Source organism: Bactrocera neohumeralis, chromosome 2 (genome assembly GCF_024586455.1).
Source record: "Bactrocera neohumeralis isolate Rockhampton chromosome 2, APGP_CSIRO_Bneo_wtdbg2-racon-allhic-juicebox.fasta_v2, whole genome shotgun sequence".
Classification (NCBI taxonomy): Eukaryota; Metazoa; Arthropoda; class Insecta; order Diptera; family Tephritidae; genus Bactrocera; species Bactrocera neohumeralis.
Genome location: NC_065919.1, coordinates 26,191,435 through 26,211,006, shown reverse-complemented (window position 1 = coordinate 26,211,006; position 19,572 = coordinate 26,191,435). Strand labels below are relative to the sequence as shown.

Below are 19,572 nucleotides of genomic sequence, written 5' to 3'. Positions count from 1 at the left end.
TACTTCAGCTGCTTCGCTGGAAATAGTTCGGAAAGCGCTTGTTACTCTTATTGCTGTGAGTCTATGCACCGCATTTATTAGTTTGGCATACGCTTTTATGTTTAGTGCCTGTATTCATACTGGAGCTGCAACTGAGCTCATCACTTTTGCGATTAGAAGTCGGCGGCTTGAGCGCACACAGCCTCTATTTGCCATCATTCTCTATAAAACATTGTGATTTGCTTTATTTAGTGCATGCCAGTGATCATTGAATTTCAGTATGAAGTCCAATATCACCTTCAAATACCTCAACTGTGGCTGAGAAGTAACGCACACTCTCCTACAGTGAGAGTTATTTTTTCTTCAATTTTCCTGGTGCTTATGGGCAATACTTCTGTTTTGTGTGCTCAAACTCATGAAAAAAACCATTGGCGCCGACCATTTCTGTATAAATTACATTTATTTTGGAAGTCACCAAGTTGTTTAGTCGGTGCCAGCGCTATACGGTCGTCCGCGTATACGATTAGCTTAACATTTTTGGTAGCTGCATTCTTAGGACCCCATCATACACGAGATTTCATAAATGAGGGCCTAATACTGAACCTTGTTGTGTTCCACTTGAAATAGGGTAGCCTTTGGTGCCTTCGTTGGTGTCGTAAAACAGCCTTCTATTTTCAAAATAACTCACAACAATATTTATGAAGTACTGAGGGCTTTGAAATTATGGCTACCTTTAGAGCTATGTTTGGTGTGCCATCGATTCCAGGCGCTTTGTTGTTTTTATTTTTTTTTTTGGCTTTGGCCAATAGTTCTTCTTCTGTAACCAGCGGGGGTGACTCAGCAGCTTCGTTTCGTTGCTCAGCGCTAGAAATCGAGGAGTGCGTCGGAAATAATGCCTTGACGACTTTCCTCATGAACGGAGCGCATTTGGATTGCTGGCACACGTTTTGGAATTTTGACATACAGATTTTATAAACAGTTCCCAAGGGGTTAATGTGAAATGAGTAAGGCGTCCACTCCATTAACTCGTTGTTTCGTCCTTCAATCCCAAACTTAAGCACTCGTGTAGTATGAAACAGTACTTTATCGTATCGTGCAAAGTTTCAAACAAAATTTTAAAAGGGAGAAAAGCACTTTCCAATACCTTTTTATTCGTGTTTGATATTCACACGATTATGTAGTCGTTCCGTAGATCATTGCAATAATAGTTGTATCCATGGGCCTTTCCAAATTAGTCTTTTTTTGGTTCGAAAAGACAACCTAGCGCCAATCAGACTTTAAGGGTTCCCCTTCAAAATGTAATCGTGTTATTTTCGAGAAACTTTCGTGAGTTTTTCTTTGGTTTTAATAGTTTCAAATAAACAGCATTGCTTAGCGCTCTTTGAACAGTAGATAAGCTCACTCTTGGCGACGGCACTTTTCTTAAAATTGCTCTTCGGTTAAAAAAAAATAGCAAAAAATAACCAAAAAAATCGTATCGCATTTTTTCTTTACCAATGATTATTTATACAAAGATGAGAAAATCAGAAAACAATAAATTAGACGCAGATTAATAACAAAAAATCAGAAGCAAATGTATTAGGCTGATTTAGGTGTGGTAACCAACTGGTGACGCGCAGTGTATATAAACGTCATATGTACTAATATAATCTTCCAATACCGCCCTTTGTTAACACTTTATACTCTTTGTATTTCTCCCTTCCTTTAACTGCACGCTATGTTTCTTATAACGGAAATGTTTATCCTCTCCTCACGCCGTCCACCGCTGTGTTTGTATATGTTTTGATAAAACGAAAACCGCCAACTTTATGTCGCTAATCAAATGACTGCCAATGAATGTTGCCAACAACCTTCAATGTAACTGCAACCTGCAACCTGCAACAACAACAAACACACCCTTATGCTACAACGCGTCCCTCTACACACGCACACATGCATATATTTGTAAATATGACATCAATGTAAAACGGAAATATAAACAACAACAACAACGACAACGTCAACCGGAATATTTGCCACAATTTCGATTATTATCGCCTGCTCACTAACACCAACGCAACGACATGCTGATTACGCCGCTTTTCCGCACCCCAACACGCGCTTCAACTAACTCAATTGCCACACAACGACGTCATTAAAACCACAACAACAGAGGGTATGATGCTACCCGGCATGGGCATGGTCAATGTGGGCAACGCCGCCACGGCTGGTGCTGGTGGCGCTGGTGAGCATATGGGCGTTGGCAAGCATCCGCTCGGCCCTGGGCTTGTGGCGCTACAACAACGCGCTGCTATGAATGCTGCTGCCGGCGGTGGCGGTGGCATGGGTATGGTTGGCGGTATGGGACACCTGGGTGGCATTGCTGGCGCAACAGGCAACGGAGGCATCGATATGGCTGGCGTTTGTCATGCGCCCGGTCAAGGCTACATGCTGGACGACGGACGCCCACCGCCGCCACCACACTCGAGTCTACTACACACTATGCCTGGTAAATAGTGAAAATGCACTGGCAGCATGACGTCGCAAGCTGACAATATTGAATTATGCACTACAACAACAATGTGCTAGCAATTTGCATGGCTATCTGTTTGGTTTTGCAATTTGCATATGTTATTTTTGTTGTTGTTTTATGCGTTGATTTTTCTGATTTTGTTGTTATTTGTGTGTTGATTTGTTGTTGTGCTTTTTTCGTGTTGATTTTCGAAAATGTCGCCATTTCTTATTTGCATTGCTTTCGCTTGCGGCACTTTTTGCGCGTTGCCAATTAATTATTTTTTTGGTTTTTCTTTTTTGCTTGTTGATTGTCGACCACTTTTTTTGGTTAATTTGTGGTCATCCATTCCGCGTTTGCTCTTCAGCCGCTAAGTGCTCTTAATTGATTCAATGTCAAAGTGTTCGTGGATATTCGATATTATTTTTTAGGTTATTTTTTGTTGTTTTATATTTTCTATTTTACAGTTATAAATGTGGAATTTTCAATTAATTTTGTAGTATATAGCTGTTTTTTATTTTTATCAAACTATAAGTCAAAATGTATATGTTAGTAAATCAGATTTTTTCATTATTCAGGTGTCAGGTATCAGGTTATTCTAATTCCAAGACTTGTTTCCAGAAAAGCAAACAAAAAATCCGTTAACTTATCCGCGCTACAAATACTCTCGCATCTTTCATTAAGATCTTGGTAACTTTTAGACGAAAAAACGATATTTTTTTATAATATATTTCTGTAGTGGTTTAAATTATTAACTTAGATGCGTACAAGTATATTTTATAACTGAATATCTTCACTATTGATTATTGCTCTTGTTTTATGTCTAACATTTTCACATCCTTATTTCCAGTGCTTATTTGAACTTCTTCTTTAACAACATTCAAAATAGAAACTCTAACGATTTTAGGTTTACTGAAGAACTTACAGGCATCACAGAATTTCTATTTAAGTCTATATTAGTTTTCAAGACTTCATTTTAATCAAAAAAATGTTCTAGGCTTTTCCGCATAGTGTTCATTGAACTTTAGGAATCTTAACTTAGAATAACGTAAAATTTTTTTTAAAACAAAAAATCAATAGTGAGTATAATGACATATGATTATTGCCCGAGGGTTACACAGAAGAAATTTGTACTTTAGGAAAGCACTTTGTAACTAGTTAAGAGCATAAATAAGAGGAGATCGAAGTAGAGGTACCTTTTTCAATAGTCCTTTTTAGACAGATCACGCGTGAGTCGTGTCAACCTGTCATATTATTTTTGTTCAGTATTGATTGGCATTTCATCATGGAAAGACTTACGCTTGAACAACAATTACAAATCGTTCAACTTTTTTACGAAAATTCACGTTCTGTAAAGAAGGTATTTCGCAACATAATCGGCCTACAGAGCGTACTGCTCCCAACACTATCACCCATCTTGAGAGCAGCATTCATTATAGGATGATATTTGGGCGAATAGAACACGTCCAGCACGCAGTGAAGAAAATATAGCAGCCGTAGCTGAGAGTGTACACGAAGACCGTGGAGAGTCGATTCGGCGCCGTTCGCAGCAACTCGGACTGACGTATGGAACGACTTGGCGCATTCTACATCGAGACCTTAAATTGAAAGCGTACAAAATATAGCTTGTGCAAGAACTGAAACCGCTCAACCTTCCCAAGCGACATCGCTTCGCTCTATGGGCAAATTTTATTCAGCGCTGAGGCTCATTTCTGGCACAATGGGTATGTAAACAAGCAAAATTTCCACATTTGGGACGAGGAGCAACCTGAAGAGTTTCATCCATAATACCGCTAGACTTTTTCCTGTGGAGATATGTAAAATGTAAAGTCTATCCCGCCTCGATTCAGGCCTTGGAGGAAAACATCACGCCTGTCATTCGCCAGTCACCAGGTCGAAATGCTCTAACAAGTCATCGAAAATTTGACTCAACGGACGAACCATCTGAGGCGTACCCGCGGCCAACATTTTAAAGAGATAATATTCAAAAAATAAATGCCAAAGAATGTTCTTTTGAGTGATGATAAACATTCCCCATTAAATTTGAAGTTTCTGTGTTTTTTTCTTTAACAAAGTGGGGAAACTCGAAATAAATCACCTTTTAGTTATTTCTCAACATGAGTTTCTTTATCGCTTAGTTAGAGTTTTAAACCGGAAAATATGGCAGCATGAAACTGATTTCCATGATAAATGAATTTCCAAACTATTTTTTTACAATTTCGCAATTGTTCGAAAAGGGGATTTTGAAGCTTTAATTTGTATTTCTTAATACGATTCGATAACATTTTGGTGTACGAAAGGTACAGATTAAAAAAGTAAGTTTTATTAATCGTGTGTCTAGCAAGAGTAGCACAATAACTTATAAAATATCGGAAAGTTAGTAGAAAAATTACTTATAAAATATCGGAAATATTTACAAAAAAGAATTATTCGGAATATCTCCACATTTAGAAAATATTCGACTCGTAATGTAAACAAAAATAAAGGAAAGCGAGTAATTGTCAAATCGTTTGACCTCAATTTCCTTCGTTGAAAAATATAAAGTTCGTGAGTAAACCGTAAGCAAACTATGAATAAACTAACAGTTTTTTGGGTTAAGAACAAAGTATTAGTTAATTATTTGAATTTGATTTTTTTTCATAATTTTTTAAATATTTTTTTCAGCTTTTTATATCAAACTATTAAAAATTTTAATTAATTTCCTTTTCAATACTACATATTTTTATAGTATTAAACCTTCATTTCTATCCATGAAATTAACCTTTAAATCTTATTTATTTGAATGAAGTATTGAACCGTTTCCTTCAGTTCTTAAAGTTAAATTAGCGCTTAAATCTTACCTTATACAGCGAATATTAGTTCTTCATTACTGATTTTTTAATTTCATATTCTGTATATATAAACAAAAACACATAAAAAATAATTAAAAAAAACTCTAAAATTAGCATAATTATTATTTCTAGTTTAAATTTATTACATCTCCAGAAAAAATAATTATTACAACGCATTTTTACTAACATTTCTCTCTATTTTATCGATTTCTTGCTTACATTGGACATGCCACGCAATTGTCGATAAACTGTGATCGATAAAAAAATTTAAACATGCAAAGATCACGCGTAAATAGCTCATATTTAAAGTCAAGGAAATTTTAGAACAAATTGTTGATTTAAACGGTAATTTTGAAATGTTTTTAAAATCATTTAACATAATTCGTCATTGTATACCTTTGGGCACTCGGAGAATATCGGAGCACGTAACAGCCTGGATATAAATGAACAGCTCAAGGGCTAACTACTAAAGTAACCACAGTTGGAAAACTTTTAATTAATGAATTAAATTTTTAATTAACACAGTAAAAAAGACTTAAATTCTTAGAATATTTATAAAAAAAATTGTTCTTAGTGTTTGCTGTTTTAACAATGAAATAATTAAGGGTTTCATATAGTCTCATAATTGTTATACAAGTAAGTTATAACGAACCGAAAACATAGCGTTGAGAATTGTAGTAATTGCGTAAACTCATATTTTCTACACCATGGATGGATTTCATTAGCGTTCTTACAGTAGTTCTTTTATCAGATATCTCACATGTTGGGAACAACTGCTTGACACAGACAACTATTGAATTAAGAACTGTATTGCACTACGTCAGCAATTCTTTGTTTAATCTAATTGTGATTCAAAACGATTTTTCAACATTACGATATTTTAACTTGTTTTCCAAAAGTTTTCAACAAATTAGTTTCCAAGTAATTTTCCTAGTAAGATCCGCTAATAAAATCGATTAAAGTTAACATTTGCCAAGCTAAGTGACACATACGTGCTAAATGCTCAAACTGGGAAGGTGTTTGACCTCCGTTGTCATTATGTACTGCATATCATATCATTATCATATCATAAGCTCTAATTTGAGGGGTTCTATACCGCCATTACCTAGCGTGTATCAATGCGGTGATGCTAAATATTATGCAAGATGTCAATATTCGAAGTTGTCTGGCAGCAGGTGACAGAGAACTAACAGAACCGACTAGCTTCAACAAGTAAAAGTTTAAAAATACCTTCAGCAAGCTAAGCGAGCTAGCTGGAAGCGAAATCAGTTGACTCAACTGATTCGCTTTGTCGATATATGAGGTCTAAATCACTCCTTGGAGTGTTTGTAAACCGAAAGTTTAGGTCTACGACTTTCCAAAGCTAATTTTCTGCAGGGGGTTAACATTACTATCTAACCTAACACTGTAAGAAACCATTAATAAGTGTTTAAAATACCCAAGTCTAATAAATGCTAAAAAAGTGATTAGGATCTAATAGCCCAGCAAATATTAAATGTATTCTATCTACAAATTAGTCTTATCAATTATAATTCCACAATTATTTGTTCATTTATTTTTTAACAAAACAATCCTCTTTTCAGCCGCTGAAATAGGACGCGCCGTGGAAGAGCTGGTTACAGTCATAACCGAGGAGATGATCGAACAAACGCAGAGTCAAGAAAACGATCGCGACGCCTTGGACGATGAGGATGAGGACAGTGAAAGTGTGGCCACAGCGATAACTGCTAAAACAATCATAAAACCATTAACGGCAACAACGAAAACCAAAACCAACGTAACAACCACCAATAGCACAACTGCAACGATACTAAACTAGAGCTAGAGCTAGAGCTAGAGCTAACGGAAAAATAAAATGTAAAGCGATAAAAAGAGGAACTCTAAATGATGTATGATTAAACGTTAACGTGAAAGAAAATTTGGTAAAAGTGAGTGAGGAAATTGTGTGAAGCGTAAAGGAGATGAAGGCAAACGTGAAAACTGAAGCAGCACAAATTGGAAGAGTCAGTCAAAAAATGCTGAAAACAATTTAAGAACGGATCCGGAACTCACGGTAGCTGGGTGAAACGGAGACCCCGCTCTGTTCATATCTAAATATACACCTGCGTAATATTGATATATCATTGCAATGAAGCTAACTTCTTGCTTAGTGTAAACAAAAAAAATTATAAAAACGCAATTGTTTAAATAAATATAATTAAATTTAGCTACAAATACATATATATACTTAATATGATATACATACATATGAATATAGCGAAAAAACGGAGAATCAGTTATCAAATGCATACATACAAATAAAAAGCTATGAATTCGAAAAAATTAGCGAAAAAAGAAAAATTGCGGCAAATTTTAATTGCGTTTAAGTTAGCTCGTTAATTAACACAATCGAATTACGCTGCTGATTAATTAATAACAATGATTGATTCATTAATTTACAATGAAAGCTAACAAAAAGCTCCACACAAAATCGGCGATTGTTTGCTGTCGAACTTGTTGCGGAGAAAAAGCGCTGAAGCAGAGCGTAAAGCGAAGCATGTAAAAGAAAATTAAAGGAAAATTAAACAAATTTAAAGGGAAATTAAGCAAATTGAAAGAAAAAATTGGCTCCATCAATAAGCAACAACAACCTGTGCAAATTTTCCAAGAAAGCTTTCACAAATATTGTAATTTCCATGAAATAGAAATTATGTATATTTTAATGTTACTTTTTTTATTTAAAACGAAATGTTGTAGTTGTAAAATAATTTCCATTTAATTTGTACAATTTTTTGCAATAAGCACACAACAACAATTTTGTATGAAATGCCAATAAATAAATAAAAGTTTATTGCAATAGTTGGTAGCTTGTAAAACATATCACGATACAAACGAACTTAACTCTACTCAAATAGTTTCAGCAATATTAGCCACTCAAATAGATGTTTTCTAATAAACTAAAATTTAAAAAAAGCACACACACACATAAAAATTGCAAAAACACTAAAGTGGAAAAAGGCATATAAAAATAAAAAATAAAAATGAAAAAATTAACTTATATACTTATTAAGTAAGCGCTCTTTGTAATGCTTTGTAATTTTATATACACATGTATAAATATAGATTTTTATAGCGAGCAACTTGTAAATTTAAATTGAAAGCTTTCCCATGCAGAAGTCGAGGCGAAATGCAAGAATTGTAGCTTTCACCTGCATATATTTTAACGGTGACCACATTTGTTGCTTTGAATTAAGTCAAAACTTTTGTAAGCAAAAGCACTGAGCGTTGCTGCAAATTCAATGTAAATTTTAGATTTCCACGTTTCCGTTAACTTCAAAATTCACTACGTAAAAGTTTTAAAAATTTGCTTAAAATTCTTGCATTCTTTATTTCTTGTAATTTTGTTATTTAAAATAGTTTTTTTTTTATTTAATTTCGTATGCAAAGCAATTTAAGTATAATTTACAAATAACGGTTTAGTTAGCAGTTAAGTTTTAATTTTTCTTTGCTTTTAATTAATTTCAAATAAATATTGAGTATTTTCATTAAATGATTTTACGAAATAAAAAGTGTTTTCTTTTACTATTGTTTTTTCTTAATTTAAGTATTTACAGTTCATTTTCTTCAAGTGTCTTTTCTTAACATTTTCTTCAACATGTCTCGTACGTGTTCGCAGGCAAGTTTGAAATGTTATGCCAAAGATTTTTGCAGTCCTAGAAACACTTTTCATAAGCACTTTTTAGATGGCTTTCAACTCCGTCGGCGAATTTTGTTGTATCTCTTCGATCGACACGGATTTTTTCGGCTTTTTAGCTTTAAATTCGGTCACAATCATAACACAAAGCAATGGAGCATTATCATCGTGTAAAATCCATTACATATTCTATCACAATTCTGGCCGTTTTCGACGGATGTTCCCACGCATACGCCTCAATACGGCCAAATAGAACTTTTTATTGAAAGTCTGTCTCTCTAGAACAAATACATGATGCACCAAACAACTAATATCGAAAAAAACAATGAGCATCAAATTGATTTTTTTGTTTTCGGCTTGTTTTTTTCCCACCATTCTGATGATTTTTGACTTGTTTGCAAGTCAAACTCATAAATCCACGCCTCATCGACAGTTATAATGCTGAAATTCGCACGATAAAGCATGTCTAAAGAGACCTCTTTACGGTACTCTTTTTGAAAACAATTTTTCAACGTTTCATACCCAAAATATTCGCCAAAATTCGAACGGACTCGCGGTAATTGGTTGAGCTCTCTTACCATTTCTTGAACACTTGCCGGATGATTTTCAAGTACCTTATCCTTCGATTTTTTAACAATTTTAACAGAGGTCGATGGTCGTTCAGTGCGATGCTTTAACGATCTCCCGACCGTCTTTGAAGGCTTTGTACCACTCATAGGCTTGTGTTTTCATCATCGTAAGCCTAGCCTTTTCCAACATTCGCAATGACTCCGCACACGAAATTTGGTTAGAAATGCAAAATTTGAGACAAATTCTTTATTCAATATTTTTATCCATCTAATCCATTTTTTGCAGCAATTGGGGCTGTATGTCACCAATAACAAAACAAATAAATAATCCCACAAAAAATAGTCCAGGATTACCTCGCCTGGTGCAAGCCGTACAATAAATAGATTGTTTTGTTGCCTGTATGACCAGCTTGTTGGCACCAAAGGTCGTCCACATATACATCCTCTAATGTAGAATACGAACAAGTTATTAATCATGGCTCTATAGCGTTCCTGATGGACTTTAACATTTTAGCCAGTTTCATTTTTAAAATAATATGGAGCAATGATTCACACTGCCCATAGATCACACCAAACAGTGACTTTTTGAGGGTCCCAAGGCGGTCCCAACAATGATTTATGGATTATTATCACTTCAAATGCGACAGTTTTGTTTATTAACGTATTCTTTCAACCAAAAGTAAGTTAGGTTGGTAATAAATTTGAAAGATTTGCAAAGCTGTTTCGGAATAAGTCTGTTCAATATGAAATGCAAACCAAACTGAGTATAAATCAAGTAACAGCTGTCAAAGAAACCAAATCCGAAAAAAGTATTGCCTCATTCAAAACCACATGCCTAAAATAAATAATTAAAATAATTTTATGACCTTTAACTTCTATCACTATATACAGCGATTCAGAACATTTGGCAAGGCGTTTAGTTTTAAAATAGCGGTTGTGTTGTATATTAAAGGATGTCAGACAAAGCTCTCTTGGAAGATTTCGATTAGGAGATCAAACTGGTGGATGAATAATATGGAAATCTTAATATTCATAGTAAAATACGCACAAACAAAAATTTTAGGAAAACAAAAGTATGAGAATTTGACTTTTTTATGCAGAAAAATCAATTATTTTTGAAAAGTGGCCCAAATTTTTTAGAAATTATTGCATTTTCAGTGACGTTTTCTATTTTGTGAAACTGCGACAGTGTGCAACAAGCCTGTCGTCGAGTTAGTAGTGACAGTTCAATAGCGTCAAAAGACACCCCAACTTTGATGATTATTTTCAAATTTATTACGATTTAATTTGTAGCTTTATTTATTTAAAAAAATATAACAGTTTTCATAACAAATATATCGCTAAATAACCCAATTAATCCAGCAACCAAAGAAAGAAAAAAAAAACAAATAAAGCCTAACGCAGTGCTACATCAAATTGACAAGAACGATCATAAATGTACCACCTTTTCTACTCACACGTGTAGTTTGATAAGCAAAATACCTAGAAATACACTACAGTTATAATCCAATTTTAAAAATTCTTGAAAAATATTAAACGTGTATAATCGGTCAATATACATACATACATATAGTATTGTTGTCAGAATTTTTTTACCAACCAAACTAAACGAAGTCTAATAATTCATAAAATTAACGTCCACAATCCGAACCTAACCAGTAAACCCTATCGAACTTCTTAGATTATTTTCGAAATATGTGAATCACTATACAACCTAAATCTAATAAGCCTAGACATATGAAACTAACTTCAATCTCAGTAAGAAATGAACCTCCAAACTGCTTTAAGAATACCAATTCCAAGTCTATATATTTTGAAAAACAAAAATATTTTTAGAATAACAAATCATATTAAACGAAAAAGTCTTCTAAAAATAATTGAGCGACAAAATATTAAACGAAAATCTCTTATTATAATCAAAGATAGACAAAAGAAAACAAAATGTTTTAAAATTGTAATAAAAAATTATTCGAACACAATTGTACTGATTTGTAACTATATTAGACCAACCATAACCAACTCTAATAAAAAGTGAAAGCTTACACAGTACTACGAAAACCAATATGCAACAAAAAATTTTTAAATTCAATATTTATAGATACAAACAGAAAGCTCTCTTGTATACAGCGAAAGTTGCATGCCAAAAAAGCACAACTTAAAACTAAATGTGCGAAAGCCTACGAAGAAACAATTGACTATAGATATACTAAGGACTTTTGGCGCTTCATAAGCTCGTCCCTACATACTTTTTAAGTAAAATTATAACATTCTCTAAACTTAAGAGCTTGTGTGTGATAACTTACGACTTGTAAACACGCACGTTTTATTTAAAATCAGATTTTACTGCCAATTTCATTAGAGCTTTAACATTTTTATCTGTTTACAGCACAACTATGCTTTCATTTAATATTTAATTAATACAACAATTTACAACTAAATGGATTTGTGAGGTATATACATATATAAGAGAATTCAATTTTCTTGGCTTTTATAAGCTTTTATAAATAAGCCCCAAAAGTTTGAAAAGAACGGGAATTAATGTTTTATTACGTACACTGCCAATAATAAATGCCCGAAAATAACTTTTTACTTTATAAATCAAAGTTTGCTTTGCATAGGTGAAAGCTCGCACAGCTGACTTCCGCCCGGTGGCTAATTATACACATACGCATTTCTCGTGGCAGTATAAAATAATATAAAATACTAGTTTGCAAATATTTTCTTTCATTTGTTGGCATTTAGAATGAAACACTTTTTCATATACTCAAATGAAAGCTCTTCTAAGCTTTTTATAATTTTTAGGTAAAAAACTTTGCAACTTTTTCAAAACTTGTTTCAAAAAAGCTTCGATAACTATGAAAGCTCACCTAAATTTCGCGTAAGCTTGCATTGAGAAAATCGGTCGACTGAATTAACGAAATTAATGTGTGTTTGGAATATACATAAATGTTTGGAATATATATAAAATAATCATATGCAAAATATTCTACATAACAGCGTTGCAAATATACAGTTTTATTATTTAAATATGAATAAGAGTACACCAAACATTTGTACTACACAGCAACAACAAAAGAAAATTCATTGTAAGATCAGATGAAATATTATATATTCATGAAATAGTCGTTTTTCTTAATTTTGTAACGAATTTAGGCAACATATCCATTATCCTACTAGTACATTTCCTATAGTTCATATACTTATACATACATATACATATAAACTATTCATATCATATGATAAATCTATTAAATAGTTGAACGCTAATTAAAGACATAAATGCATACATACATATATATATATATATATATGTATATATATAAAGTAAAATAAATAATTGGTTGCATAAACGAATTTAGGAAAATTATCTAAAACCGAAACCGAAAAGCATACAGTTAATAATCCGACAACTTACATACATACATATGGTATATTCGAATAAACGATTTAGAATTCACATATCCTGAAATATAAACATTGCTGCAAGCCAGAATTAGAATTAAAAAACTCAATTAATTGAACGTGAGATGCGCAGAGCCGCAGATTAATGTCTTTACAAGTTCTTTTCCGGTCACAATAATTTGAAACTTGTTAAGTGGCGAATCGAACAAACAACTGACAGACATGAAATAAGGAAGTGACTAACGGAAGATAAACTTTATTCAACATAGTAAAGTCTATATGGATTCTTGTCGATCCTTTACTTTACATCTCTTTCTTGAGGTGAACAAGAAAAGCTAGTGATTCATATGGAAAAACTTTTGCCACTAAAAGTACTCTTCCAAAGTAATTTGATTTTTTTTTTTCAATTTCGAAAGGAATTGTTTCATTTGACTTAGCACTTTCTCGCTGATTTATGAAGGGTGGTCCATTTCAAGGTTCCATACCTTTTTAAAGAAAGAAATTTCAAATTTAATGGCAAATGTTTATCATCATTCGAAAGAACATAATTTGGCATTTATTTTTTGAAGATTACCTGTTTCAAATTTTGGCCGCGGTTCCGTTTCACATGACCCATCCATTGAGTTAAATTTGCGATGACTTGTTCAAGCATTCGAATGACACGCGTGATGTTTTGCTCCAAGACCTAAATCGAAGCGGAATTGTCCGCATACACTTTAGACTTTACATATCCTCACAGAAAAAAGTGTAACGGTGTGATATCACACGATCTTGGTGGCCAATCAATCGGCCCAAAACATGAATTTATCTGCTAACCGAAGTGTTCTCTCAATAAATCCATTGAGAACCGTTGAGAGTGTAGGAACTGGCGCCATTTTGTTGAAACCAAATGTCGCCGGGATCACAAGCTTTAATTTCAGGCATCAAATAGTCGATTGTCATGATGCGATAACGGTGGCCATTGACGGTTATGTTCTAACCGGCATAATTTTTGAAGAAATATGGACCGATGATTCCACCGTCCCACAAACCACACTAACCGTTTTTGGCAGCTCTTGACTCACTTCAGGGTGCTCTTCGTCTAAAATGCAGCAATTTTGCTTGTTTACACACCCATTAAGCCAGAAATGAACAAAATTTGTCTCGTGTAATTTTCTTGAAATTTTCAAGAGTCCATAGAGCGAAGCGATGTTGCTTGCGAAGGTCGAGCGGCTTTAGTTCTTACACAAGCTATATTTCGTACGTTTTCAAATTAAGATCTCGACGTAAAATGCGCGAAGTCGTTCCATACGTCAGTCCGAGTTGCTGCGAACGGTGCCGAATCGACTCTCCACGGTCTTCGTGTACACTCTCAGCTACGGCTGCTATATTTTCTTCACTGCGTGCTGAACCTGGTCTGTTCGGTCAAGTATTATTCAATAATGAATGTTGAGTCGCAAGATGAGTGATGGCGTTGTAAATAGTACGCTTAGTAGGCCGATTATGTTGACCATAAGTTGAGCGAAGCGCGCGAAACACATTCTTTACACAGCATGATTTTCCATAATTAAGTTGAACGATTTGTAAACCTTGTTCAGGCGTAAGTCTTTCCACGATGAAATGCCAAACAATACTGAACAAAAATAACATGACGGCTTGACACGAAACATACGTGATCTGTCAAAAAAGGCAACTGAAAAAAGTACCTCTACTTGGATCACCCGTTATTTTTTTAGAACCCTGAAAACGGAGTTGTTTATAAATATTCTCCTGAGAGCATTGTAGAAAAATCAGACAACATCTGTTGGCAGACCCTACTAAGATGCTATAACTCCCAATGAAGGCCTATCCCTTATGAATTGTCTTATTGTGTTTGACACGACTTGTTGTTTCGACATATAAAAAGACATATATGCGGAAGAATTCTTTCGAAAAATTAAATTAAAATTTAATTACATAAATAAACTAATTACAATATATACTGAACTCAAAATGTACTGCCCAACTAATCGATATTAAAAATATCTCTGGCTAAAAGAAAAACAAAAAAGAATTCTAAAGTTTTAATAGAAATCGCAAATAAAGCGACCACAGTTGTAATACATACGAATATTTGGTACTTCAATTGCCGTTAAAAGAAAGTAAAATGCATGAAACATAAATCATAAATCTTCTTAATATTATATCTAGAATTAAACAAAGTAAACACAGCTAAAACGTGTTTTGGGATGTGAATGTGAAAGCTTACTGAGTAGTACCTAAGCTACAAGCTACCAAAGCTCTCGTATCTTACCAAAAAATGAAAAAGTTTGAACTGTACGATAAATTCTGAGAAAGCACTATTAAATAAATTTTAACTTTCGAGCTTTTTCGATCACATAAAAATTAAATGTTAGTAGGCTCACCAAGAAATATCTATATACGATAAAATTAAGCATAGTTTAGTTTCGATTTTTTGTCTTTTTACTGCCATAGTTAGTGTACTTCGCTTTACATCTGAAACACTTAAACGCACTATAAGCTTTTATATTGAAATGTTAGACTATATTTTAAAGGCGTACGACTATTTGGCTAATGAAAGCTCTTTCCACCATTTCTTTTGGTATGAAGGCACACAATATTTTCACTCAAACGAATTATTTTAAAACTTATATGCAAAAATGAAAGCTTAGTCAAGCTTGCTCTTAAAAGCTTTTCTCGTTACAAAGAAAGCGACTGTTCATCTAATGTCTCTTAGACCCAAGTATTCTGACAATTTTTATATCATATCTGATTATGTACACATATACATACGTAGCTACTTACAAGTATATACAAATATAAATACTATATAATAAATATATATATAAAGTAAAAAAATGTCTGACAATATAGCAGTATTACCAGATGTTTGCATGTATACAAAAATGTAGAACAAATAAATACAAAAACTTATATTTAATATTGCAAAAAGAAAGGAAAATTCATTGTAAGATCAAAACAAATATATTCATGGAACATTATTTGTTTTCATTTTGTATCCAATATCCTTAAAGTACATTTCCTATAGTACATATACATATACATACACATACATATTATATATAAAGTAATCATATCATGAAAATCTACTAAATAATAGCTAATGCTAATTATATGTATAACTGGCAAATAAACAAATTGAATTAATAAAATAAACGAATTTAGGAAAATTATGAAAAGTCTTTAAATGAAAATGCTCAAACGGAAAGCAGAAGTATAAATATGTTTGCATTAAATCTTTGCAATGGTTGGCAAATGACCAAGGAAGTCTGTAGAGGTACTCCGCAAGATTGAGTGCAATATATGGACATTCGTGGTGAATAAACTGGTAAGAAATTTGGAAGGCAGAAGCCAATGGAAAGGGTTCAGTGGCCGGCTGTGCTGTGCATAACGGGAGCTTTACGAACAACTCTAACGCCGGCTCTTCAACTAGTACTAAACCTGTCATCTAGGCAGTCACCTCGTATAACGGCCAGAAATGGTTGCCAGAAGCAGGCAACTTCACTTCTGCTGGGTGCCAGGCCACAAAGGCTTCAGGGCCAATGAAATAGTGAACGAGGTTGCAAAGAATGATGTACGGCTAACTTCCGAAAGCCTGATCAACGTTGTCTATACGGCGATCTAGACAGAAGCATGGTAAAAAAAATCAAAACCTGATGGAACGAGCTACCTAGGTGCAAAATTGCAAAAGTCGTGTGTTAAACGGTAGATCGGAAGTACACAAATTTCTATTGGCAATTTATATGTAAAAGAGACTGTAGAAAAACGATCGGAATACTAACCGATCACTGTCTGGTGGCGGCTCACGCCCTTAGGAAGTGGCAGGCAGATCAAGAAGACTGCAGGAAATGTTTAGAACAGAGCACCAAGGGAACAATCGAGCATCTCTTGTGCACTTGTCTCGCATTGGCAAAACTGCACAGAAGGAAGCATCGATAACGAGGTCGCAGAGTAGGTTAAAATTCGCGTCAAGCGCAAGCATTTTAAAGGATGACTACTCCTCTTGGACCTAACAACTGAACTTCATCTGGCATCGCAAAGGACCAAAACAGGTCTATGCGTGGCTTATTGGCCTAGCTAACCTTAAAAACAGTTTGTAACATTTTCGGGAGATCTTCCGCACAAATATATCTAGACCTCTTTAGCGTGATAAAAATGTTGCAACAAACTTGTTTCTTACTAATTTTGATCAGTCCTTCCAAAAAAATTTTTCAATTGTTCGCTTTCTGGCAAACCACTTGAAATTCCACACAATTCCACGACACGGGGATGGTCCATAAACTATTTTTTCTCATCGCCATGATGCCACCATCCCAAAAGAGCGAACCGTATGGCCAATTTGAAAACAAGACGGCAGGTTCTACTTTAATGACCCGGATTTTAACCGGCCAAGACATGATATTTCGGCGATCGAACCCCGTTGGGATCGGTAAATTTTTGGTTAACCAATCTGAAAAAGTTGCTTCATATTAATTGTTTTTCATTGAGTTATAAAATTCATAAGAAATAAAAAATTTTCCCAAAAATAATCAAACTTTAACTGTTAATATCTTTTGAACGTTTGGGTTTACGAAAAAATCATAATAGACCTTTTTTGTAGAGCATTCAATTTCCTACAAAATCTAAGGAACAAGATATTTTTTCAAGTAGTTGGAAGCGAGATATAAATGTTTCTATCTGATAATAAGAAAAAATAGAAAACTGTATGTAGGAGGACCTTCCCGTTACAATTAAAAACTCATGTTTGGAGAGGCTTAGAGGTGTCTAGGAACCTATTTTTCCGAGTACCAAACGAACAAAAAAAAAATTTTTTTTGAATCACTCGAATATATGTACTATGCATATTCTTTCCTTTAACTCCGATTTTTGCGAGCTGCGATAGACTATCCCAGTAAATATGTTAGATAGATAGATTATAAACGGTTTGCACCGCCACCTAAGGTCTAGTGTGCCCTCCCCTCTGTCACTGCAACTCACATAGCCTTAGCACACTGATAAATTCCAGTATTCTGCTAGGTGCTTTTGAGGCGCTGTGATCCTTATTTGAAAACATGGATCCAAGGGCCTTAATCCTGCGTCTGCAGACTGCTGTGCAGTCAAGCACAGGTGTTCTGAGGTTCCCGTCTCCATGTCGCAGAAACGGCAATTTGCACAAGAGACTAGGTTCACGTTAAACAATTGCTTCTTGAGCTTACAAAGGCCAGTGTAGAATGTGACAAGTAGCCGGGATTTGTTTCTCAGGAGATTGAGTACTAAATGTTTAAACCTACTGAGGTTGTAACCACCCATTAGCCACTTGGCCTTGCGTATGGATTAGAGTGATGCCAATACTTCTCCTGCCTACTTAGTTATCGCTGAGTATGGCGATACTTTCGTTGCGATATTTGCGTTCGAGGTTTATCTCTACATATCCGGAGACTTATATTACGCGAATGAATCCATAGCCCCCTTAATTCAGTACGCAGTAAACAGCTGCCCTACCACTATACAATCCGTGAATTTGTGTTCGACTGGTCTTCCCGAATTGTCTCTGTGGAAATTCCCTTCAAATCTTTCGATAACTAATACTGTGTAAGCCCTGTGCAGCCTTTTACGTTTTCGCAAGTATTTCTAAAACTTTTCTGTTTTGTTGATCTCATCTATACTCCTTCCCCGTACATTTTGCTTTGTTTAAGAGCTTCGTACCTTTTTCTTAAACTCTGAGAGAATGCTTGATCACAAAAGACAGTTGTGTTCTTGATGATTGTTTTAAGGGGACAGCCGAAGTGAAAAAATCTATGATGGACTGGCTAAGCGCAGGCAATCTGCTTTCCGGTCCTGCAGCAGTAGCACATGCGTTCTAGCAGCAATTCCCCACTAACATTCATCCCTAGCTCATCATGGAAGGGAACCCAATTCATATTCTTTGGAATACGTTTGAGAGGGAGTTACTTGACCTCTACCTTCAGCGCTAATGATATACTCCGTTGTGAGATCCAGTCATGCTGGCCGCACTTGAGTTTTGGATCGTCGGACGCTCTGCTTTACGCTACCTCGCCTAACGGTCAGGGTTGCGGTAACTTGACATCGGCTCCGCATCCTACTACTCCTTTTGGCAACAAATGCGGTATTGCCACCTTTACGTCCCTCAGAAGCAGTGAGGCACGGCTGCCTCTAACCATGTTGAGTCTGAGCTTTTTGGCTTGCTCAGGAGTTCTTCTATCCTGGAAATGTCTTAGGTAGCACTTTAGACTGGCACCGCTCATACCCCCTGGTACAAGGCCTTTGTGCCTCACCCGAATCCGAGCAGCTGAGCCTACGGAGGGATGTTTTGGCAGAGTTCGTTTCAACAGCAATTGCTGCAGTAGATGTCACCTGCTGAGAGCCGCTCCATGTGGGCGTGTCATCATTAAGAAACAAATATATTGGTAAGAAACTTGTAAACGAGCCTCCCTCAGAAGCAGGGAGGCACGGCTGCCTCTAACCATGTTGCGTGTGAGATTTTCGGCTTACTCAGGAGTTCTTCCATCCTGGAAATGTCTTAGGTAGCACTTTAGACTGGCACCGCTCATACCCCCTGGTACAGGCTCTTTGTATCCCACCCGAATCCGAGCAGCTGAGCCTGCGAAGGGATGTTTTGGCAGAGTT

General features: G+C 35.1%; 1 protein-coding gene across 12 annotated transcripts in view; it reads left to right on the top strand.

Moving 5' to 3' along the window:
- LOC126759481 (dystrophin, isoforms A/C/F/G/H) overlaps window positions 1–15,065 on the top strand; it is a 558,659-nt gene extending 543,594 nt beyond the window's left edge. For 9 of the 12 annotated variants that reach the window (XM_050474333.1, XM_050474325.1, XM_050474318.1 and 6 more), the window contains 3 exons: window positions 2,132–2,467; window positions 5,583–5,646; window positions 6,885–7,045. In XM_050474333.1, the coding sequence (XP_050330290.1) occupies window positions 2,132–2,467; window positions 5,583–5,593 (347 nt within the window). In that variant the 3' untranslated portion in view covers window positions 5,594–5,646; window positions 6,885–7,045. Of the gene's footprint in view, window positions 1–2,131; window positions 2,468–5,582; window positions 5,647–6,884 lie in introns of all 12 variants that reach the window. The other 3 variants (XM_050474347.1, XM_050474395.1, XM_050474402.1) reach the window with 2 other exon arrangements.
- The last annotated feature ends 4,507 nt before the right edge of the window (window positions 15,066–19,572 follow it).